At 38.5% G+C, this 26079-nt stretch overlaps 1 protein-coding gene across 14 annotated transcripts in view; it reads right to left on the bottom strand.

Annotated features, from left to right (window-relative positions):
- The window catches only part of mycbp2 (MYC binding protein 2), a 225403-nt gene that overhangs the window by 80850 nt on the left and 118474 nt on the right, over window positions 1-26079 (bottom strand). For 12 of the 14 annotated variants that reach the window (XM_072258771.1, XM_072258758.1, XM_072258761.1 and 9 more), the window contains 18 exons: window positions 25557-25748; window positions 22478-22684; window positions 22241-22372; window positions 21852-22030; window positions 16507-16649; window positions 15799-15899; window positions 15464-15682; window positions 13643-13865; window positions 12667-12785; window positions 8066-8153; window positions 7843-7892; window positions 5367-5539; window positions 5116-5260; window positions 2974-3180; window positions 2530-2585; window positions 2327-2442; window positions 1313-1410; window positions 655-771 (listed from right to left, as the gene is read on the bottom strand). In XM_072258771.1, the coding sequence (XP_072114872.1) occupies window positions 655-771; window positions 1313-1410; window positions 2327-2442; window positions 2530-2585; window positions 2974-3180; window positions 5116-5260; window positions 5367-5539; window positions 7843-7892; window positions 8066-8153; window positions 12667-12785; window positions 13643-13865; window positions 15464-15682; window positions 15799-15899; window positions 16507-16649; window positions 21852-22030; window positions 22241-22372; window positions 22478-22684; window positions 25557-25748 (2565 nt within the window). The remainder of the gene's footprint in view (window positions 1-654; window positions 772-1312; window positions 1411-2326; window positions 2443-2529; window positions 2586-2973; window positions 3181-5115; window positions 5261-5366; window positions 5540-7842; window positions 7893-8065; window positions 8154-12666; window positions 12786-13642; window positions 13866-15463; window positions 15683-15798; window positions 15900-16506; window positions 16650-21851; window positions 22031-22240; window positions 22373-22477; window positions 22685-25556; window positions 25749-26079) is intronic. The other 2 variants (XM_072258768.1, XM_072258770.1) reach the window with 1 other exon arrangement.

The following is a 26079-nucleotide window of genomic DNA, read 5'->3' as shown; positions in this document are numbered from 1 at the left end:
AAAAAAAGGGACATTCATTTTTCTCTGGACTAGAGAACTAATTACTTCATCAGTTTAAGAGAGTGCTTAAAATGTAGGAAAATCTCAATGTAAAAGACAATTCACATTTACTATGTCTTAGGGCTAAAATGGGAATACAAAGATTCAGTCTTTGCATCATGTACAAAGGCCATCAATTGGCAAGTAGAACCTAGATATCAAACAATTAGCATATTGCTTCACAACCATACCAACTTATCAGAACTCAATTTGCTGTAACAATTTTTTTTGATTGCATGAATACACAAGATTATTGGTAATGTTCCTTGCTATTCATGGAGATACGATTATGATTCAGGATTTATTTACTAATTTAATGTGTCCTAAGCAACACATGGAAAGCCTAGAACAAATTCTCAAAGATGCCCACATATAGCATTTCCAGACTGTAGCCTCAAAGTTACTTGCATGTGTGTCAAAGCAAAACAAAAATCAAACTGCATATACAATCTAATTATTGCTGCAAAATTTACTGAAGCTGATGACAAATTGTGCACTTCATTCCACTACTGCTACGGAAGTATTACAAAAGCGACTTTTCCAACATTTTATGTAGCTTTTTATTTTAAAATGCCTAATCTACTGATCCTCCTCTTAAATAATGTTTTATTTTACCTCATCATTGAAAGTGATGGTTCCATTGACCTTCACTATGCCTATCTGCTCACTCTGAAGAGAAGGATGGCTACGTATACGAAGCCCTGCACTGTCCTTTGTCACAAATTTGCGGACCTGAGAGAAGCAATGAAACAGTAAGACAAAGAAGATAAAAAGCTGTCAGGTTAAAAGCAACAGATTAAACAGATAAACTAAGACAGCTGTAGATTAAAAAGCTGACACTGACAGAGAGATTTGTTTGCATTAAGTGAAAGTTACACGAATTTGGTCACTTGTTAGCTATAGTTGAAAATTGCTCCAAACACAATTTTGTTTTGTAGTAGAAATACAGAAAGGTGAACTGGCATTCCTGGAGTCAATCTGCAAATGGTTGAATATCAAGGGCTGTTGTCAAAAAGAATGTTTTTTTTTCCCAAAATGCAGGAAATGAACTACAAGTGCTATAATTAATCTGTAACACAACACAATAGCTAACAGAAAGAACTGAATACAAACTGTTCCAATACAGGAATCATGATCTGAAAACAAGTTTTCAATGCAAATACATTAATTTATGAACACTTACAAATTTCAACATGATGCTTCCAATATCTGTACAAGCACATTAAAGTAACAGCCACTCTACTGCAGTAAATCCCACCTATTTAGTTTGTACCTTGCTTGGTTGCTGTTCAACCTTTGGTTTGACCATTTGAGAGCCTGGAGGTATCATACCCTTTGGTGGGTCTTTTACTTCTACTTCTAGACCAGCATCTATCAATGCAGAAAAAGAAAATCACCTAAAAGTACAGCAGCTCAAGAAAGGAAATTTTAAAAACAAACAATTCTTAAAATCTAACTTTTTCCACATAGCTAACTGTTAAGTTTGACATTACGAAATTTAAAATGGTTCAATAACAACTGATTCAATAAAGAGATATTGAATCACTTATTGAATCACAATAGTACTAAGGTGATGATTAATGATTAATCCAAATAGCTTAAAGAACAGTACCAATAATTCACAGTGAAAACTGTTGTTTTATGTTATTCAGCAAAATAGAAATTATTTATATCACACTTGAAAATTGTTTCCTGGTTTGTAATTTTGGGTGTTTCAAATGGTGGAGATATTTCTGTGTTCAGTGGCCTATGGAAAAGGATCACACTTACCTTGTGCAGGTATCCTGAAAACAATTTGCTTTAAAGCACTGACTCTAATTAAAGCAGTAAAGCCCTAATCATGCCTTCTGCTTATAAGTCCCATCGCGTGAAGAGACCTAAACAAGTCTCGCTCACAAAAATACAAAGGCTGATACTTGGCTAAGCCACATCCCCAGCTTAGCCAACTATCAAAATGTCACATTTAGCATTTATAAACATTCCAAATTATAATTAGAAGGAACACATGTCCCAATATAACTTCAAGAAACTAGTTAAAGTATAAGCACAGAAACAGAGAGTCAAGCATTGGGTCAGTATTGAAGTCAAACTGTCAGTTTCTTCATAAAATATAACTCAATATTTAACTGGATGGTGGTGCTGTCAAGCTTCCAAAGGGTGCAACAGAGCAAACAATGCAAAGAATTATAGTATCTAACACCAGGTTATTATAATTCAAAGTTCTTCAAATGTCATTACATAAAATAAGACCAAAATTCTGAACTAAGGTGCAGTTTAATAAGCTTACCTGTTTCAATCCCATCTATTGTGACATGGATGGTGTAAAGGCCTACAGCTCCAGGTGTCCAGTTTGCACTGTATGTACCATCATTATTAGCTCGAATTAACATATTTTCACTTGGCCTAACAAAGGTGAAAGCAAAGTTTTAAAAAAAGTCAAAGGCTCTGACGCTTCTCCATGACACTTAGAGATTTATCATTTTCTTTTACCTTTTAGGTGTGGGCGATGCAAACCGAAGTTCTTCAAATGAATAATTTTCATATGCCTGCAAAAATAATAGATGAAAGAAATACAACACAAAGTAAAAATAACAAAATGTTGAAAAATTGACTACTGGAGTTCTACTTTTTTTTATATAAAGTTAAACCACTTAGTTAAATAAACTAGCAGAAACATGCAACATCTCCAAGGCTTGCTCTCCTGTTTAAACCTATGAGAGGAGAATTACACCTGAAGGAATAAAATAAGCACAGTCCATGAACACTACCACGCTATTCCTGTTTCACATTATTTATTATTGTAACTTATAGTAATTTTTAAGTCTTGCATTATACTGCTGCACAAAACAACATAGTTCACAACGTATGATAATAAACCTGATTGTGATATTGGTGACGAGAATACCTGTGATGAAAACTAAGACACATAATTACCTTCATCATAGTGATTGCTGTATATCGAGCTTCTTTTACTATCATTGGTTCATAGGATGCTTCCAGTTTGGGAAATGGCAATCCACCAAATGTCATATCAGTATTGGAAGCGATTACAGGTGGGCTACCAGGAATACGGTGCAATTTTTTACTACTCTCCTGCTGCACAGATTTCTTTTGAGAGAGAGGAACAGCCTTCACCTCAACCTGTCAAACAAAATTAAGCATTTTAATAAATATCATTGTTTGGTGAAATAACAATGCAAGATTAATACAGTAATTAGTCCTTTGCTGTGCAATGGCACACCTCATCAGAATTTTATGTGATCCATTCTAAAAAAACATTAACCAGTTATGTCTAGACATGCTAGAGTACATGTTGAGTACATTTTACTATAACAGGGCATGTTCAAGAAATAAAATTAAATATACAAGCAAAATAGAACTTCCCTCCTCTTCTCCTGGCATTCAGTTTGAATACTATTTTATTGAAATAAAAGGTGTTGAAGCAGCCATGTGGAAACTTCAGAATTAGGGCAAGATAATCATATTTTATTTGGCTTTATTGCATTCAATAGCTTCACGCTGCATTATGAAATAGAATTCATTCACTCCTTCAAAGTAGAAAGGAAAATTAACAATTGTTTAGCAACCTAGAAAAGTACTTTTTAATAAACTCTTTATTCAGCTCACTGCAATCAATAGAATGGGGGGGGGGGGAGAAAAAAAAACACAAATTCAGACTAACCAAATCAGTCAGGCTCATACCTCAAATTCTCCATTCCCTCCCAATCTGATTTTAAGATGAGCCATGTGGTATAGATTCACTTAATTCTACCTCAAGTATATTGGGCAAAAGAATAAACTGAAGGCTCAATGAAACTCAGGCAATTAAACAAGATAATTTCTAAAAGCAAGAAAATTCTATATGCTAAATTGTGTAATGTTTAACAAAAGGGTCAGAACAACTGAAATATTGCATGCATTTCTAGTTACTACATTACAGGAATAATGGGCAGGCATTAGAAGAGCTTCACAATGATATTGTCTGGACTGGAATACTAGCTAAAGGGAGAGATTGGACAAGCTTAAATTGCGCTCCTCTGGAGCACCGGAGGCCAAATGAAATATGTAAACTTATGAAAGGCATAGCTGGAATAGATAAATTATTTCTAAAGGTGAGAAGGGCAAAGTTTAAAGGAGATTTGCAAGGCAAGTATTATTTTTTTTAAATAGACAAAGTGGTAGAGTGTAGGTGCATGGGACACACTGCCAGCGAAGGAGGTGGAAGCCACCATCAGCAACATTTTAGTCGGCTCTGCACTGAACTGAGGCTATGGCCTCGTGTCTGTGGACGGACTCTCTTTCATGGACTTCAGTTCTGAATGCTATTTGCTTGCTTTTATAGTTTGCATAATTTTTTCCCTCTATACATTGGTTTGATAGTAATCTTTTTTAAAAAAAATGGTTTCTTTTGGCTGCCTATAAGGGAGACAAGGTTGTATACTGCATACATACTTTGATAATAAATGTACTTCGATTTTAAGAGCCATATATACAAACAGGGAATGGAGAGATATAGACCACGTGCAGACAACTGAAATTACTTTAAATTCATGTCAGGCTAAAGGGCCTGCTCCTATGCAGTACTGTTTTACGTTCTATACCTAAAAAAAATGTTTAAATTAAATACAAGAATGAACTGTTAACATTACAACACCTTTTACTGAGTTTCAAGTTATAACTGCACACAGGGAAACCAATCTGGACAAATTTCTTGTTTAGATTGGCAACACAGTTGTTCAGGAAGATATCTACAGCTGCAGAGAAGTGGAAAACTCATTGTAATTTAGAAAACAATAACCGAGGTGCATTTAGACAGATTATTTTTAAAAACTCAAAATTTTAAGAAATCAAACAAATCTCTAACATTTTAAGCATGCGTAGGCCTGGCACTGCTTTCTTTGCACTGTGCAACAAAAATGTATCCTATTAACAGGATTTTCCCCATCAGTGATGCCAAGCATTAATTAAAATTTTCCTGTTTTGAAATTATTTCCACCAACAAGGCTTTTTCCATTCATTTACAAAATTTGATGCTCAATTTGTTCTTTGGTCACACATTTATTAAGCACTTCATACCTTGAGATTTGGAGCATGAACAACATCTCCGTATTGGTCTTTAGTCTGAACTGTGATGGTGGCAGGCCAGCCACACTTGATGTAATCTTTATTCAGTACCAAGGAAGTTTTCTGTGGATCTGCATAAGAATCTGGCTGAAGCCACCTGAGAATATGGAGAACAGAAAAAATTACACAATTTTCAACAGAGGCAGTAAGTATAAAACCTCAGGTTTAAGTAATTTATGAATGCACGTAATACTAAGTATTACCTTGCAAGACGTCCACCACTCGAACCAGGTATACAGGCAATGAAGTCCTCCAAAAAAGAGTGTTCATTGCTTTGCAGATGGAGGGGAAGATTACCATCAAGTGCCTCCAAAATTGTTGGTGAACGAGACAATGCAAGGCCCTTTCCTAATAAGCCAGCATGGTTTTTACAGACCTAGTAAAAAGGAAAAGTGTGATAGCACAATAAAATAATTAAAACTTTCAACTATTTAACTCTGCCATGCATGGCCCCAAACCCGGCTACAAAAGGAGGGGGATGGTCAGTCACGACCGGAATATAGGTGATAAGAATTATAAATCACTTATAAGTGGCTAATACACTCAATTTCTTCTCTATAAGTGTTTATCTCACGAATTTAATATTAAACACACAGCCACGAGGAAAACTGCTGATGCTGGAAATTCAAGCAACACACACAAAAAATGCTGGTGGAACGCAGCATGCCTGCTGCGTTAAACACACAGCACATATTTTCCTTGCATGAATATAGTGATAAGTCAATTATAAGACACTTATAAGTCAACAGCATCATAACATTTTAAGTAACATTTGGATATTAAACACAGCGCATATTTTCCTCGTATGAACATATAAAATCATATCAACACACCAATATTGCTGAATCAGCGGGAGGCCTGGGCTTGTTTCCCTGCAACGAGACTGTGCCATTGAGGAGTGATGGGAGACAGCGATACTCGAAGGGGGTTCCTTATGTCCAGTCTATTCCACAATTTAGTTTTCGTTGCATTCATTGCAGAAAACTTCGCTTCGCAGCGATACAATGTAGGAAATGGAAGCAACGTTTTCAGTGCTTTCGTGGCTATCTCAGGATATTCAGCCTTGACTTTGATCCAGAATGCCAGCAGAGATGTTATGTCAAACATACTTTTCAGCCCACCGTCATTTGCAAGCTCGAGGAGTTGATCTTCTTCCCGCGCTGACAGAATGATTCACCGGGGATATTCACAAATGAGTCACGGACCCATTCCTTTGCATGTCTTGGGTCATTTGCAGTTGGGAAATAACGCTCGAATTCTGTCGACAGCGAAGATAGGTGATCGTGCACCAGCTGTGAGAAGGACGGTGCAACCTCAGTCTCTCCCAAAATCCCAGCTAATGTTGGGAACATGTCAAATATGCCCCTGTCCACTTGCCGTCCCCACAGTTCCAGTTTGGCTGTGAAAGCAGACACTTTATCTGCCAACTTGAAGACCGCTGTCATTCTCCCCTGAAGTGACAAATTGAGTTCATTGAGCAGGTTGAAGATGTCACACAGATAAGCGAGTTTTGCTATCCACTCCTCGTCATTGAAGTGTGCTGCCAGTGGTGACTTTTTTTCCTGAAAGAAATCTCTGTAGCTGCTCTCCTAACTCAAAAATACTGGCCAGGGCTCTCCCCCTTGACAGCCACCTGACTTCAGTGTGAAAGAGAAGGCTCTGCATCCATTTCCTCGCAAAGCTGCTCAAACAGACATTTCTTAGCCTTAGCAATACGGGTAGCCATTAAGTACGACGCTCTCAAGAGCAGCAGCATTTGTGGAGGTGGTGGCTCTCAGCACTTGCTTCTGTCCCGCTTGCTCCATTTTTTCTGCTCATAAAACTCAGCGGGTTTGTCTTTAAGTGCAGGGTGCTTGGACTCAAGGTGCTGAAGCAGTTTTGAGGGCTTCATTTCCTCATTAGACAGCTTGTCTCCGCATATCACACACAGGGGGCTTGGAGCGTGCGAGTCACCAGTCGCAATAAAGCCATATTTTATGTACGACTCGTCATATTTTCTGTTGAAGGAAGCTTTTTGTTGTAGTCTCGGCCTCAGCTGTCTCTGCGTTATCATCATCATTAGGCCTTTTATGCCCCCTACCACCTCTTCTAAAGAAACTCTCAAGCGACGTTTTTTTTTACTCATCATACCGCCAAATCATATTGTTTTCTCGTGGCCCGGTACTGGTCCGCGGCCCAGTGGTTGGGGACCACTGAGATAATGGACTGCCTGCATACATTGATTTAAACAACTGGATCTTCCAAATCTTCATTTTCATTGTAACATACAAGATGATTGCTGATATCTTTGTAAATCCTAACTTGATGTAGTGAAATCATTTCATTTTCAACTCCTTGCCATTTCTGACATCTCCAAACCTGAATGCTTGAAACCGCAGTGAGCAAAACAGTTCAGAAATGTCTTGCCACTTATTTCTCACCAATTATCAGTGACAAAAATCATGCTTTCTGGACACAAACATATGCAACTGATGCACAGCTTAATGTCCAACAGCCACGCAAATGCACACGACTGATGCTAGTTAAAAACTGCTCAGTTTCCTGCCACAGTTAGTATCCCAAATTAATGAAGGAAATCTCAGCCATTTTCTCAATTGAGTTTTTGTTACTTAAGAGCTGTCTCAAATAAACGGCTGCCCCAATTATCCAGAATCCACTGTATAGCAATTGACAGCTCACCTGCAAAGCTGATTCTTCAAGAATTTCAAGATCTTCCTCTACTTCATTACCTGTCCAAATCATAGTTGGGTTAAAAGCAGTACAATTATACTTTCAAAGTATTTTTCATTACTAAAAATAACTCAATATTATAGCTAACAATACATCATAAATCCACCAATAAACTTTTGGGCAAATTTTTATTAAGATAAATATGTGACTATCAAAAAGTAAACATCCGTACCAATAGGAAGTGCGAGATCTTTTCTCATTAAAGATGCTGCACACATGCTTCCAAGATACGCCAATTCCTTTTCTAGTTGCAAGATTCCCTGCAAAACAATTACATTTCTGTACCATGTTGGTTTAGACAACTATAAAATTAAAGAAACACATAGATGCTTCTGGCAGGGTCTTATAAAGTATATTTTAAAAAAGAGTAAAACTGATAGTTCACTTTTTCCAAGTATGAATGTAATCTTTAGATTGTTTAGGACAACTGAGTTTAAGTGATAACTTAGAACTGAAAACTCCAACACAAAATATTTTAATTACAGGAGCTCAGAATAGCAGCTTGCAATTGGTCTTGAGCTTTGAGTTGTAGGAAACTGGTTCTATCTGATTGATGTATTAGATACTCCTGGACATGGTGGAGGATTACAAATACCTGGAGATATGAATTGACAATAAACTGGACTGGTCAAAGAACACTGAGGCTGTCTCCAAGAAGGGTCAGAGCGGTCTCTATTTCCTGAGGAAACTGAGGTCCTTTAACATCTGCCGGACGATGTTGAGGATGTTCTACGAGTCTGTGGTGGCCAGTGCGATCATGTTTGCTGTTGTGTGCTGGGGCAGCAGGCTGAGGGTAGCAGACACCAACAGAATCAACAAACTCATTCGTAAGGCCAGTGATGTTGTGGGGATGGAACTGGACTCTCTGACGGTGGTGTCTGAAAAGAGGATGCTGTCTAAGTTGCATGCCATCTTGGTCAATGTCTCCCATCCACTACATAATGTACTGGGTGGGCACAGGAGCACATTCAGCCAGAGACTCATTCCACCGAGTTGCAGCACTGAGCGTCACAGGAAGTCATTCCTGCCTGTGGCCATCAAACTTTACAACTCCTCCCTTGGAGGGTCAGATATCCTGAGCCAATAGGCTGGTCCTGGACTTATTTCATAATTTACTGGCATAACTTACATATTACTATTTAACTATTTATGGTTCTATTACTAGTTATTATTTATGGAGCAACTGTAACATAAACCAATTTCTCCCGAGATTAATAAAGTATGACTATGACGTAGCGTCACCTTATACATACAGTCTACGTATACATGTTAATACTATGTGTTTATATTTATTGCATTTTTATATTGAGTTCTTTATGCTTATTGTGCCTTTTGTGCTGCATTGGAACTGGAGTAACAATTATTTTGTTCTTTTACCCTTGTGTACTGAATAATGACAATAAATGACAAACAATCTTGAAACAACCTTAAATTAAGAATTGTTTCACTCCAACCAGCTGCAAGAGAGGACTATAATTTATACTACACTAAAATCTATTTTAATTGCAATGCTGGACAACTGCTAGGTTTTATGGTATGGGAGAGAGGAAAGGTCAACCAAACTGAAATACTTTACTCTAAAACCACCTGAACTATTGCTACTTATTTATTTCATACAGTACTGTATTAGGTACAAGCAGATTCTCATCCATTACGTAATACCATCAGGGAAGTGTCTGATCAGTCCCAACTTCATTCTGCAGCAGGGACAATGACCCCAAAAACATAGCCAAGGTCAAGAATTATCTTCAGTGAAAAGAACAGGGAGTTCTGCAACAGATGGTATGTCCGCCACAGAACCCTGATCTCAACATTGAGGCTGTCTGGGATTACCTGGAGAGAATGAAGCAGGCCAAAATCTGCAGAACTGTGGCAAGTTCTTCAAGATGCTTGGAACAAGCTACCAACAGATTTTTAAAAATAAAACTGCATGACAGTGTACCAAACAGAATTGATGCAGTTTTAATGGTAAAGGGTGGTCACACTAAATATTGATTTGATTTAGTTTTTTCACTCTTTACTGCACTCTATAGTAATGTTTTGATACTTAGAAACTTCTCATTTCAATAGTTTTAACAGCAAATTCACTTTACAATGTTTTTTACATGTGCCAAGACTTTTGCATAGTACTGTGTCCTCAGCATCTGCATTGTTTTGCATTTAGATGCAAGAATTCCCCTGCTCCCCTCTGAAGATGATAATGATTTTTTTGAAGAAGCACAGCAGCATGCTCAGAAGCCATATGTATATTTCAAACTGAAATACACAAATGTTAACTTTGATGACAATTTTCTATTGATATAACTTGAAACTGTGCAGTGAATTACAGAACCATAAAGACATGTAATGGTTTTGTTGCAGAAAACCTGAGTCACAATTATTTCAATGCTATCCAAATGTTCAAAGGAAATATGACAACAAAATGAATGAACTTCAAGTGATTAATACAAAAGGAGAGACTCAATATAAAGAAATTACACTGCCAACAATTAGCATCAGTCCAAGTAGTTCACTAATAAACCATTTATTCTTAGAACACAGAATAGTACAGCACAGCACAGGCCCTTCGGCCCACAATGCTGTGCCGACCCTCAAACCCTGTCTCCCATATAACCCCCCCCACCTTAAATTCCTCCATATACCTGTCTAGTAGTCTCTTAAACTTCACTAGTGTATCTGCCTCCACCACTGACTCAGGCAGTGCATTCCACACACCAACCACTCTCTGAGTAAAAAACCTTCCTCTAATATCCCCCTTGAACTTCCCACCCCTTACCTTAAAGCCATGTCCTCTTGTGTTGAGCAGTGGTGCCCTGGGGAAGAGACGCTGGCTGTCCACTCTATCTAGTCCTCTTAATATCTTGTATACCTCTATCATGTCTCCTCTCATCCTCCTTCTCTCCAAAGAGGAAAACTCTAGTTCCCTTAATCTCTAATCATAATGCATACTCTCTAAACCAGGCAGCATCCTGGTAAATCTCCTCTGTACCATTTCCAATGCTTCCACATCCTTCCTATAGTGAGGCGACCAGATCTGGACACAGTACTCCAAGTGTGGCCTAACCAGAGTTTTATAGAGCTGCATCATTACCTCACGACTCTTAAACTCTATCCCTCGACTTATGAAAGCTAATACCCCATAAGCTTTCTTAACTACCCTATTTACCTGTGAGGCAACTTTCAGGGATCTGTGCACATGTACCCCCAGATCCCTCTGCTCCTCCACACTACCAAGTATCCTGCCATTTACTTCATACTCAGCCTTGGAGTTTGTCCTTCCAAAGTGTACCACCTCACACTTCTCCAGGTTGAACTCCATCTGCCACTTCTCAGCCCATTTCTGCATCCTATCAATGTCTCTCTGCAATCTTTGACAATCCTCTACACTATCTACAACACCACCAACCTTTGTGTCATCTGCAAACTTGCCAACCCACCCTTCTACCCCGACATCCAGGTCGTTAATAAAAATCACAAAAAGAACCGATTCTTGTGGGACACCACTAGTCACAACCCTCCAATCCGAAAGTACTCCCTCCACCACGACCCTCTGCCTTCTGCAGGCAAGCCAATTCTGAATCCACCTGGCCAAACTTCCCTGGATCCCATGCCTTCTGACTTTCTGAATAAGTCTACCGTGTGGAACCTTGTCAAATGTCTTACTAAAATCCATAGATCACATCCACTGCACTACTCTCAACTATATGCCTGGTCACATCCTCAAAGAACTCTATCAGGCTTGTCAGACACGATCTGCCCCTCACAAAGCCATGCTGACTGTCCCTGATCAGACCATTCTTGTCAATGTCTTTCTTATATTTGAACCAAAACAAGGACAGGTATCAATTTAAACAAAGGTAAAACTTATAAATTACCGACACTTCAGGGACTAGCACTGACAACTCTTTTTTTTTTTAGTCAAAACTCTTCCCCTCCATCCTCATATCCCAACTTCCCAAATGATCATTGTACACAGAGAACCCTGGGATTCTTTTGAAACAGCAAAGATGGATCAGTATCCAACAACCCTTACGAATCCAACTTTCACACACCATGGCTCAGTTTTACTTGTTTAAGATTGCTTTACTTCAGCAGTGATCAGTGGGATGGATTGCGAATGGTCAGAATGTTACACAGCATTACACTTCCACTCCATACCTTTTCCCATTTCCAATATAGTTCCTTTCTTACTCTCATTCCCAATTAACCTTACAGTTTTGGGAGGAATTACAGTGGGGAGGGAGGGTGTTGTGAGCATTCAGGGTGCGACGATAGATCCTTAAACAGCCCAACTCCAGAGGTCTTCACCCATATTCTGACTCTCAAAGTCCCAGATCGCCATTAGACTTAGCTCTCTGCTCTGGGGACGGGGGAAGATGTCAAGCGGGTAAAGAAGGATGGTAGAGTCCAATGTATTCCAAGTACTTGAATGAAAACCAGAGGGAGTTGTAAACTGATGGGGATTGCTTCAAATCTCAAGTTGTCTGAAATTTGTCATTTGCACATGTAAATTTCAGAAGCTAAATTATTTGCTTTTCTCATACTGATTTTTGCACTTGTCCAATTATGAAAATTTCACTCCTCTCAGAAATAGTTATACAGTATCTGCAAAATATCCCATTCGTTTACTATACTAGGATATGTACTCATGTACTCACACTCATATTTTGTATTAATTTCAAAATAACCAGAGGAGCTTTCTCTTAACTCCACAAAGCCAAACTTTCTTTCTCATGCAGTAGTTGATTGGATACACTACAAAATTAAGATTACCTCATCAGGACCAGGATTGAATTCGTAACCCACGACGACACATTTGAAGCCATAAAAACAGGACTTCTCGTCTTTCACATAGTCGGATGCAGTTTCCAAAGAGAAGATGGCATCATTTCCTATGAAAGTCATATTAAATTTGAACCTCAAAACAATGCCAAAATTCCAACTATATTACATACATGCAAATAGGACATTTTCCATCATGTTAAATTTCTGCTTTATTCCTTTTCATTATTCGATTTCTCCAGAGTATTTTCATTTTTCACAAAGCTGCCCAAGGAAAGTTTGCTTAAATGCTTAAAGCAAAAGTTAAAATACTGTCTCTGCACATACTTTTTGAAATGTTTACACTTAACTGTTGGGATCTAACAGAGGATGAAGAATTTGAATAATGGTGATTATTGTTGCAGACTTAAAATACTATAGGCTTAAAGCTGAGTCCAATTTGACTACACTTTCCCAAAGTGTCAGAGAGTCATGGTATTTGACATAAGGCACTCACTTTTTTTTTGCTACCAATTTTCAAATATTCTTTTTCTGTTTCTTTAAAGACATCTCTCTTCCACTTGTCAAAATTCTAACATGAAGCTCAAATGCAGCGTTCTTCATCTAAACATTATTCTTGATGAGGCAAAGTCTAAATAAAACCTACTGGCATCTCTCAGAACCCAGGAACTAAGCTCCTGTAGTTAGTAACAAATAAAACTCAACCATTATTAAACAATACTCCAGGCCAGTCAAAAGTAGTCTCACCTTGTGAAACAGGCCCGAGAATCTGTTAATATGCAAAAACTGAATTCAATATTATTTTCTTTTTGATGAAAAAGTTCCCAAAACTTCAACCTGCAACTGGAGAAATAGACCACCACATAGAAAGTTACCCTCCATAGCAGGGCCAACATAGAACTGATATATTTCAATTAGATTTCATACTTTAACAAAACACCTATAACGCTTGTTTACTTCCTTATACCTGGTAAAACAAGGACTGTTGTCGGCCATCCAGTAGAACCAGAAAATTTCTTTAATTCAATCCATGAATTAAGGACATCATGGCTTGTGCTTTTTGGCCCAAATCCTGAACCTTGGAAGGCTTTATTAGGAATCAGCAAACGGAGGACATCCTCTGGCTGTGCAGTACCACACAGTGGGTCAAATTCAACAGTCATCCATCTCACACAATCTGGAAAAGTTACCTAAAAAGAACAAAGGCATATTTTAACCTCTAAAACAGCAGCTACTTAAAATGTCCTTGTTTGGATCCAAGTTTCAAAAGAACAAACAATTTAAATTAGAACAGGTTTAAACAACTTTATTCTTTTCATTATTATAAGGTCACAATGTAAAAATAATAACCTTCAGCACAATTTTTACAGGTCAAAAACAATGAGAATGACAAGCAGTAGAAAACTTGGAAGTAAAAGTGCATCCTGTCCATTTCTCTGAGGTGTTAGTGGCACTACTTTGATCACCATGCAACTAACCTGATCATTTTAAGCAAGCTTTTGGAGTCATCTTCTCTTAATCCTTCCTTAAATCTAGTGAAATCCTTAATTTATAAATCTCCATCTAACATAATCTTTGATATACTTTTTAGGTTCCCCCCCCCGCCCCAGTATCAAAGAAGGGGAAGTTTTATTTGGCTCATACTTTATCTCAGCTCCACTTTTCTTCATTATTCTCATAGTCCTTACTTTCTGTGGTACCTGTAAATCTATTTTAGCTGTGAATACTGTACAGAGCATGTACCCTCTACAGAAGGATTTTAATAATTCATAACACATTGAAGAATTGCCTTAGTATCAAACTTAATAATCCTAAGATTATGATTTCTGGCTCTGTTCTTCCTAGCCAGTTGGACAGGCAGTACTATCTACAACTAAATACTTCGTTAATCACTTTTTCTGGCAAACGATCATTGAAAGCAATGGTCTGTAACTTCCCTTTGAACTTGAAGTTAACTTGATGTGCTAGAATCAAGGTGAGGCAGCAGGCCCGTCACTGAGAGCAAGGAAGACCAGAAGTTCAATCAGTTTAAGCCCTGTGTCAAATCAGAAAGGTCGGGTACAGGGCGAATTGAGGTGGTGAAGTCCAGGCCCCACAGCATATTGAAGCAACTAAATCCAACGCTTGGACGATGATTTAAGTACTCGGCCAAATTGAAAAGGTTGGGTACAAGCTGAATAGAGGCAGCAGGGTCCAGACCCCAGAGTGTATTGAGGCAACTGAACCCAGTATTTGGAAGTCAATTTAGGCACCGGGCCAGACTGAAAAGTGTCGAGGCCCAAAGCAAGTATTGGTCAGGTTGAACTCGTTGCTCTGCTCTGCGCTGACCTAATGGTCCACAGACAAACTCTTTGTGGATTTATGTTCAGAATGCTATTTGCTTGTATTTATTATTTGCATGACTTTTTTTCTCCTCTGCACTTAGGGGGTTTCATAGTCTTCTTTTATTAATGGGTTCTTTTGGGTTTCTTCATTTCATGGCTGCCTGCTATGAGACAAATCTCAAGGTTGTATCATGTACTTTGATAATAAATGTACTTTGAACCATCTAAAATGCAGCATTCAGTATTCATTCAGCTCTGTCCTTAAAATTCTCAAGCTTATTTAAGAAACTGAGTTTTTTTTAAAAAGGAGATTTATTTTTTTAAAAAAGGAGATATTTTCACTATAAGCAGCATTAACTGGTTATTATCCCAAGTGTGACTTGTATCTGAAACATGCAAAACTTCAGGGCTGTTATTTGTCATATTTAAATGCACATTGTAATACTGATTTAGTTAATACAGACCTTCAGTTGACTGACACTTGCAGGTTTGTAAGGGTGATCACTCTCCACCACAGCATAATGATTAGAAGTAGTACATGCTGAGAGGCCTTGCTCAGGCTGATTGCCCGTTGCACTGTCTGTTGACTGATTTGGATTAAAGGCAGGTGGAGCATATTTCTGATTTAATGTTGCAACTGGAGGCAAGAGCTCATGAACAAGACCAAAAACTTCAACGGCAGCCTATTCAAGAAAAGCAAAATTATAGTATATATATGTCAAAGGAATGATTCTGAAATAACTCAGATAAATAATCACTTGATGAAACCAGTAGTAAAAACAAAGAAAAAAAGTCTTACTTTTGGTACATTAGCAGCAACTGGTGCAATGTAAGCCAAGATAAGGGGAAGCAGCATTGACAACAGACTGGATGAGCTGAGCAGTTCTGGAATATCTTCAGCTGAATAAAAGTACAAATGGTTTTAGCCACGTTTATATGATTTGTGAACAAAACATCAAAGCACTTCATTAAAAACAGTTCACAGAAAGATAACGGTCAAAGATAACTACATGTTCCTGCTTCTTTGCAGTTAGACTCAACTTGTTACATCTGATGGAAAGGAATGATGTTTTAACTTTAGTACCACAGATGCTTTCCTATTGAATTGAAATCAGTTCACAAGATAATCAGAGCTTCTATAATCCTTAGCAGCATAATCAAAGGTAAACTGAGATTTTATGAAATAAATGGAAGGGAATATATTTAAATTCTGCTTGATCTATGCTGGTCTGTCGAAGAACAGATAATTTATTTCCCAGCTCTTGACAATGCTTCTCTCAAGACCTAGAGTTTAATAAATATCAATAAACATTGCATCACCTTTAATGCCAGCATACACAGTTCTTTTTAAATCTGCTCAATTTGAGTTTCTCTTCCCAACTTCTATTCATTTCTTCAGCAACACAAACATAGTAGCTAAGTTGTGATTGGCTTACTTTTCTGGGAGTACAATTTATATATGACATTTCAAAGACAAGTTACTAGTTTAAGAATCTCAAATTTTTACCATCAACAGCCAGAGCTCTATGCAGCAAATCCTTAGCTGCACGAACAACAGCAGACACAACAGAAAGGGCTCTGCTGCAGTTTTTATCTTCCTCGTTAGCTTTGCTAAGCAGTTGTGATTGCAGATCTCCATCGAACTCACTCCTGTCAGTTAAAAGAGAACACATTAAATGGTATGAAGCACCAAATTACATCACATCTATTATGCATTGTAATCAAAACACTGTTAGATAAGCTATTCTATTCAATCCAATCATAAAGCCAACAAGTCATCATGCTGTAGAAAAGAGCAAGAGCAATGAATGTACACAAAAAACAGCTTGGATTTTAAAGCTATTATCCCATGCCCTCCCAGACCAGTAGAAAAAGGAAATATAGCAATAATGTTTTAATCAGTGTACTGACAACAGGTATGGACTCCACAAGTTTCCATGGGGAGCTATTAAAAAAAAACTGAGTAACAGATCTAAAACAGTGATTGCTGATAAATGCTCTCAGCTTTGAAGGCAAAAAAAAATCTAAGAATTCTCACTCCTTACTACGAGTCAATCACTCACTTTGTAAATGGGCCAGCATGATTTTTCAAGCAAGATGCTGATGTGCTCAACTGGTTCCCAGTAGCTCAACCACAACTTTCATTAAATGTATGACAGCAAAACCATAGTAAGCCTATCTGTAACCTAATTAATGCTTTCCACCATTTTGTCATCCCCATTTTTAATATCTCCCAAATTACTCATTGGTTATCTAATCCATTAAAAATTCCCACTTGCAAAGTACACTATGGTCTCACTCCATCTTTTCGTTTGCAGCATTCCTCATACCAGCTCTCACATGCCATTTAATTCAAGATGACTGTGTATTCACTGCCACCTGTCATTTCAGTTTGAGCAGAGGAGTTTGTAATCCCATCTTAACATCCATGTGAACCTCCTCTGGACTCTCTCCAAAGATAACACATCCTTTCTGAGATACGGGGCCTAAAACTGTTGACAATACTCCAAGTGCAGCCTGACTAGTGTCTTATAAAGCCTCAGCATTATCTCCTTGCTTTTATGTTCTATTCATGAAATAAATGCCAACTTTACATTTGCACTCTTTACCACAGACTCAACCTGTAAATTAACCTTCTGGGAATCTTGCACAAGGACTCCCCTAAGTCTCTCTGCACCTCTGATATTTAAACCTTCTCCCGATTTAGATAATGGTGTACGTGATTGTGTCTTTTAACAAAATGCATTATCATCCATTTCCCAACACTGTATTCCATCTACCACTTTTCGCCCATTCTTCCAATCTGTCTAAGTCCTGCTGCAATTACATTGCTTCCTCAGCACTACCTACCCCTCCCCACCCATCTTCGTATCATCCAAAAACTTTGCCACAAAGCCATCAATTCCATTATCCAAATCACTGACAATACTGACCCCTGAGGAACACCACTAGGCACCGGCAGCCAATCAGAAAAGGCCCCCTTTATTCCCACACACTGCCTCCTGCCTGACAGCCATTCCTCTATCCTTGCCAGTATCTTTCCTGTAACACCATAGGATTTTATCTTGTTAAGCAGCCTCATGTGTGGCACCTTACCAAATGCCTTCTGAAAATCCAAGTAAATGACATCCACAATGCCTCTCCTTTGTCCACCCTGCTCATTACATCCTTGAAGAACTCTAACAGATTTGTCAGGCAAGATTTCCCTTTACAGAAGCTATGCTGACTTATTTTATCATTAGTCTCCATGTACCCTGAAGTCTCATCCTTAGTAATAGACTTCAACACTTTCCCAACCACTGAGGTTAGATTAATTGGCCTATAATTTTCCTTCTTTTGCCTTCCTCCCTTCTTAAAGAATGGTGTGACATTTGCTATCTTCCAGTCCAGAACCATGCCAGGATCAAGTGATTCTTGGAAGATCTTGACCAATGCATCTGTTAGCTCTTCAGCAACCTCTCTCAGGACTCTGGGATGTTGTCCACCTGGTCCAGGTGACTTATCCACCTTAAGACCTTTGAGTTTGCCCAGCACATTTTCCCTTGTAATAGCAATGGCACTCACGGGCCACTGGCAGACTGCTGGCGTCTTCCAGAGTGAAGACAGATGCAAAATACCCATTAAGTTCATTTGCCATTTCTTTGCCTTCATTATTACCTTGCCAGCATCATTTTCCAGTGGTCCAATATCAACTTTCACCTTTCCTTTACTCTATATAACTGATAAAAACTTTTGGTATCCTGCTTTATATTATTGGCTAGTTTGCCCTCATATTTAATCTTTTCCCTTCTTGTAGCTTTTTAAGTTGCCTTTCGTTGGATTTTAAAAACTTCCCAATCATCCAACTTCCCACTCACTTTTGCTACGTTATATGCCATTTCCTTGGCTTTTATACAGTCTTTACCTTCCTTTATCAGCCACAAGAACTTCTTCCTCTGTGGAACATAACTATCATGTGCCTTGTGAACTATTCCCAGAAACTTCAGCCGTCATCCCTGCCAGCACCCTCTTCCAATCCACCTGGAAAAGCTCCTCTCTCATGCCTCTGTAATTCCCTTTATTCCATTGCGATACTGATACATGCGAGTTATGTTTCTCCCTCCCAAATTGCAGTACGAGTTCAATCATATTATGATCACTGCCTCCTAAGGATTCCTTTACATTAAGCTCCCTAGTAAGGTCTGAGTTATTACACAACACCCAACCTAAGGCAGCCTTTCCCCGAGTAGGCTCAAGCACAAGCCGCTCTAAAAAGCCATCTCATAGGCATTCAACAAATTCCTTCTCTTGCGATCCAACACCCCCTGGTATATTTTCAAATCCCCTGGCATATTGAAGATCCCCATTACAATTGTGTTATTATCCTTATTACATACCTTTGCAAACTCAACCCCACATCTTGGCTACTATTTGGAGGCCTATTTATGATTCCCAGAACTTTTTTTTATCCTTGCAATTTCTTAAACTCCACCCACAAAGATTCAACATTCTCTGACCTCATGTCACCTCTTTCTTAAGAGGTAATTAAATCTCTTACCACCACCTATGCCTTCCTGACCGTCCTTTCGATACAAAGTATATATTTTGATATTAAGCTCCCAACTATGGCCATCTTTCAGCCACAACTCAACGATGTCCATACCAACAAATCTCTAATTGCGCCATGAGTTTGCCCACCTTATTCCGAATGCTACGTGTATTTAAATACAGCACCTTCAGTCCTACATTCTTTGCCCTTTTGAATTTTGCCTCTGTAGTTCAATTTAACTCTTTGCTCTGTCTGCATCACTGGCTTGTCCCTACATTCATGATACACTAATCATCTACTTGTAAACCTGTTGGCTCATCCTCAGCTCTATCATACTGGTTCCCAACCCCTGCCATATTAGTTTAAACCAGTCATGCTAAAGTCTACATGGACTTTAGCAAGGCATTTGACAAGGTCTCACATGGGAGATTGTTTAGAAAGGTTCAGTTGCTTGGCATTCAAAATGACGTTAGTAAATTGAATTAGACATTGACTTTATAGGAGAAGCCTATAAAGTGGTGGTTGCCTTTCTGACTGGAGGCCTGTGACTGGTGGAATGCCATTAAGATCGGTATTGGGTCTGTTGTTGTTTGTCATCCATATCAATGATCTGAATAATAATGTGGTTAACTGGATCAGCAAATTTGCGGATAACACCAAAATCTGGGGTGTTGTCAACGGCACGGAGAACTTTCACAGTTTACAGTGGGATCTGGACCAACTGGAAAATTGGGCAGAAAAGTGGCAGATGGAATTTCATTCAGACAAATGCGAGGTGTTGCACTCTGATAGGACCAACCAGGCTAGGTCTTTCACAATGAACAGTAGGTGTGTCTTTGCTATTCCTTTGCTCACGCTCGAGTGCTCAGTGGTGGGTGCCGATGCTTTTTTTCGCTGGTGGGGGGAGAGGTGATTGTTGCTCGCTACCGCTTAGGCGCGGAAGGGAGGGAAGCTGGGGGGGACTTTGGGGTTCTAACATTTAACTGTTGTTCATTCTTTGGGGCACTCCTCTGTTTTGTGGATGGTTGCGAAGAAAAAGCATTTCAGGATGTATATTGTATACATTTCTCTGACATTAAATTGGACCTTTGAACTCAGAGGGCCGCAAGAGTGTGGAACGAGCTTCCAGCGCAAGTGGTGCGTGTGAGCTGGATTTCAATATTTAAGAGAAGTTTGGATTGTTATGTGGATGACATGGGTACGGAAGGCTATGGTCCAGGTGCAAGTCGATGTAACTAGGCAGTTTAAATGGTTCAGCACAGACTAGATGGGCCAAAGGGCCTGGTTCTGAGCTGTACTTTTATATGACTAATCAGATGAGTAGAGGCAATGTTTCCTCTAAGCTGTGCACGCACACACACATCTTTTGCTACCAGCGCACAAAGGAATTTAAATTGCACACAAAAGGTTGTCACCATCCACCTTGTTGGCATGTTAAGTATATTTCACAACTGCACAGAATAACATTTCCTTTTCTGGTTTCTGATGTGGATGATGTTGACAACTTGGACTTTGCGTTGTTTGGCTTGCAGATTTTGGAACTAGCTTATTTATATTATTTTTAATTGAAGAAATTAATCAGTGCACATGTTGCCACTGGGCAAAAAAAGTGCACAACACAAGATTTTTGTGCACACCAGTCATTACAAATTAGAAGGAGCCTTGAGTATAGGTAACTTCTACATTTCAAGAGTGTGGGTGGAAAATGGGAGTTGGACAGATGTTACCTTTCTAGCAAACACCATACCTCATGATTTTCCACACTGCAAAACTAATGTATGCAGTTGCATTAGGAGAGCTGAAAAATAAGTTGTGTTTCCTTTCATTTCTCCCACACCCCATAAGTTCGTTGAGAAATTTATTTCCTACCTCAAATTTTTGTGTAAAGTTGTGTGAATTCTCTCAGGACACTTTCTATTACCTAAGTGGCTGCATGGTAGGGGTTACCTGCATCTTTAAGGAGGTAGATTCAATTATCTGAGCAACCAACTAAGACAGATATCTAAAAATAAAACCTGCAGTAGGGCCATAGCGTGAGGGTCGGTAAATAAAACTAACAGGTTTACTCTTGTACATAGACTGTAAGGACTCAATGAGCTGAATAGTTCCTCCATGCAGTAACCATTCTGTGATAAATGCATCAAAATCTAAATAAGGTCAAAAAAATAAGTGGACTAGAACACCACAAAATGTTAAGTCAGCAATTCCGATATGCATTTATCATACGTGTCCTTTCCAATTCTGCTTCATAACAAATCTGATTGATTTTGTCAGCTGTCTAAAAAAAGTCTAAATTTAAAAGGAATAAGGATATTTACTCTTACCTGTAATAAAGTATCTGAGGGATCTGACCTCGTGTCTGATTAGTTCCATTACTGCTGAGGCTGCATGTACTAAAAGTGAATGTTACACCATCTGGGCACTGAACAGTGGTCATCCCTCCATCTCCATTTGCAGTCCTACTTCCATAGTTCCTTAGACGTACCGCATATTTCACATTTTCCTAGAAATATAAGATGCTTCCAGGTATTACTCAGAATCCTAACTGATTAATCCTAGGACCTGCATAACAAAACCATTACTGCTAACACACAGTAGATTCTCATTTAGCATTTTCAAATTACATTCCCAAGGAGAACCAATTTGCTGTAAAATTTCCAGATACACCATGTTCTCTATACGCATCAGCTAAATCACATCTGCTCAAACATACCTTTAAGGGGACAGGCTTATCCAATCTAATCTCTGCCATATCACTGGATGAGTCATCAGTGCTGTAGGTACCTTTCACCAGTTCTAAGGAAGTCCACCTGTGAGAATGTGCTGAATCACCAGTGTGCTCACTCTGCCAATAAAGCGTAATAAAGAGATCAGTGAATTCCACACATAACATTTATTCAAAGTAGAATGATTTCCTAATTCAGGTCAAAAACAAAATTAGTACACTTACATCATCAACCAACACTTCCAGCTCATATTCATGAATGCCACCTCCTCCATATACATGGTATCCAACCACAACTACACCAGGTTTGTCGACAGAGAAACAGATTGCATCTGGTGACCCATTACCAGTATTCCAACTTCGACCTTGGCTGGTTTTAATAAACCGGTTTGGTGTAGCTTTGACAGAGTGGAGGGAACTCAATCCATCAACCTGTGAAACAAAACCAAAATGTTCAAAGTTGGTTTTCAACTAAATATAGATTTCTACAGTCTTCAGTAAAATTACAAAAGCAGAATGTGGAATACGTTTTAAATATGTTTCGCATATAATATTCAGCAATTAGCTTTTATGCTTAATGTTATAAGAAATGGAAGATAAAACTATATACCAAAGAGTGACGCCATGGAGGACAATGCACAATTTTTACCTTTCACTGACTTTTGGATTGAAAATTAAATTAAAATTATATTTAAACTGAAATCTTCATTTAAGAAACAAAACTTACGGAACTAAAGTGCCATACAAGTTTTTTTTCTCACTTTCTTTTCATTGCTGTCTCTCACTTAGAAACTTAGAGGGTCAGATCTAATGATTCAAAATGGTTGATTTCTTGAAAACATAACATTCAAATACCGTTTGTAATTCTTTCTCTATACAATTGTAGCAAAGCATGTATTATGTTCAATGAATGTAGCTCTGGCACGTGGCTGTATAGCAACATACAATGCCTATAAAAAAAAGTATTCCTCCCCACCCCCTCCCCCCCTGAAAGTTTTCATATTTTGTTTTACAACATTGAGTCACTGTGGATTTCTTTCCCCCACACCGATCAACAGTAAATGACTCTTGCATGTTAAAGTGAAAACAGATCTCTGTAAAGTGATCTAAATTAATTACATATATAAAACACAAAATACTAGATTGGAAAAGTATTCACCCCCTTTAATATGACACACCAAATCATTACTGGTGCAGCCAATTGGTTTTAGAAGTTAGTTAAATGTATACATTATTAGTTAAATGGAGATCATCTGAGTGCAGTCAAAGTGTTCAATTGATTGTAGTAAAAATACACCTGAATCTGGAAGGTCCAACTGCTAGTGAGTCAGTTTCCAAGCAAAAACTACATCATGAAGACAAAAGAACACTCCAAGCAATTCCACGAATTTCCAAGTCACTGAATATCACTTGGAGCACAGTTAAGTCAATCATCAAGAAATGGAAAGAATATGGCACAGCTGTAAATCTGCCTAGAACAGGCTGTCCTTAAAAAGTGAGTGACCGTGCAAGAAGGGGTCTTGTGAGGGAGGCCAACAAGAGACCTATAACAACTGTGCATACAACTGTTGCCAGTTGCGACACATATACACACACATATACCAACCTGGCACTCAACGTTAGTAAGACGAAAGACCTGATTGTGGACTTCCAGAAGGGTACGACAACGGAACACATACCATCCTCAAAGGGATCAGAAGTGGAGAGAGTGAGCAATTTCAAGTTCCTGAATGTCAAGATCTTGGAGGATCTAACCTGGTCCCAACATAATGGAGTTACAAAGAAGGCATGACAGCGGCTATACTTTATTAGGAGTTTGAAGAGATTTGGTATGTCAACATATACACTGAAAAACTTCTATAGATGTACCGTGGAGAGCATTCTGACAGGCTGCATCACTGTCTGGTATCGGGTTGGGGGTGGGGGGGGGGGTGCGCTACTGCACAGGACCGAAAGAAGCTGCAGAGGGTTGTAACTTTAGTCAGCTCCATCTTGGGTATTAGCTGACAAAGTATCCAGGACATCTTCAAGGAGCGGTGTCTCAGAAAGGCAGCATCCATTATTGAGGACCTCCAGGACCCAGGGCATGCTCTTTTCTCACTGTTACCATCAGGCAGGAGGTACAGAATCCCGAAGGCACACACTCAGCAATTCAGAAACAGCTTCTTCCTCTCTGCCATCCGATTCCTAAATGGACACTGAACCCTTGGACACTACCTCACTCTTTAAAAAAAATATAGTATTTCTGTTTTTTGCATGATTTTTAATATATTCAATATATGTATACTGTATAAAGTATACTGAATAAGATTTATTTCTTATTACTATTATTTTTTCTTCTATATTATGTATTGCATGAAACTGCTGCTAAGATAACAAATTTCACGTCCACATGCCAGTGATAATAAACCTGATTTTTGATTCTAAAGTCAGCAGAAAGAAGGTTCTATGGTCTGATGAAACCAAAATTGAGCTTTTTGACCATCACTCTAAGCGTTAAGTTTGCCATAAACCAAACACTGCACATCATCAAAAACACACCAGTCCTACCGTGAAGCATGGTGGTGGCTGCATCATGCTGTGGGGATGCTTCAGTGCAGCAGAACCTGGGAGGCTTGTGAAGGTAGAGGGTGAAATGAATGCAGCAAAATACAGGGAGATCCAGGAGGTTAACCTGATGCAGTCTGCAACAGGATTGCAACTTGGGAGAAGATCTGATTTCCATCAAGACAATGACCAAAGCCAAAGCTACATAGTAATAACTTTAAAAACAACAAAGTTAAAACCTGGAGTGGCCAAGTCAGGGTCTAGACCTCAATCCAACAGAGAATTTATGGCTGGACTTGAAACGGGCTGTTCACTCATGATCCCCATGCAATCTAACAGAGACTTATCTGTACAGACTTCAGGCTGTAATTGCTGTCAAAGGATATCCACAAAATACTTACTTGAAAAGTATGAGAAATTAGTCAATCAATTATTTAGTGTTTAATAATTGTAATAAATTTAGACCAATTTGTTGAAATTTGTTTTCACTTTGACACAAGTGTCTTTTGTTGATCAGTGTCAAAAAAGCCAAATTAAATCCACAGGGATTCAATGTTGTAAAACACAAAAACATCCAAGGTGGGGGGGGGGGGGAATACTTTTTATAGGCAATACATAGAGAATGATGTCACAAATATAACTTAAAATGTTTTCAACTTATGACATCATTGACAGATTATAAATTTATTAATACAATATTTCACAAACAAATAAGAATAACAAATATTAATAATAGTCCACAGACTTTGATTCATACCTCAGATCCCAGTGCTGATGCAGTGAGTTCACTCACTATACTGGCAAGGAGACCACACGTATTAGAAACCAGAAGAGGAGAAAAGAGTTCTACCTCTCTTCTAAGACTCTTTCGAACTGGAAGTACTACAATGACCAACATTTTTTCCAGCACTTCTCGAAAGCTGGTCATACTTGTAATATTTTCTTCAATCTAGGAGAAAATATCATTTTTCTTATAATTAAGAATTGTGTTTCAGTTCAGTTGAACTTTTACTATTTATTGATATTCCTTTTAACAAATATATGCCTTGTAATTGTCTCAATACTTTAAGCAAAAGCCACAGAGCTATAAAAAAAAACAAAGTTGGACATCTTTTTCTGTGAATTTGACCCCATTTCATTCGCTGTGGTTTACATACACCATCCTGTAGTATTTTCTTTTAACATAAGCACAAGGCTGCAAACCAAGCTTTACAATTTTACTTAGGTCATTCAAATATATAAAAGACCATAAGACACAGGAGCAGAACTAGGCCATTCAG

The sequence above is a fragment of the Mobula birostris genome, chromosome 5 (assembly GCF_030028105.1).
Source record: "Mobula birostris isolate sMobBir1 chromosome 5, sMobBir1.hap1, whole genome shotgun sequence".
Classification (NCBI taxonomy): Eukaryota; Metazoa; Chordata; class Chondrichthyes; order Myliobatiformes; family Myliobatidae; genus Mobula; species Mobula birostris.
This window is presented reverse-complemented; position numbering and strand designations above follow the sequence as displayed.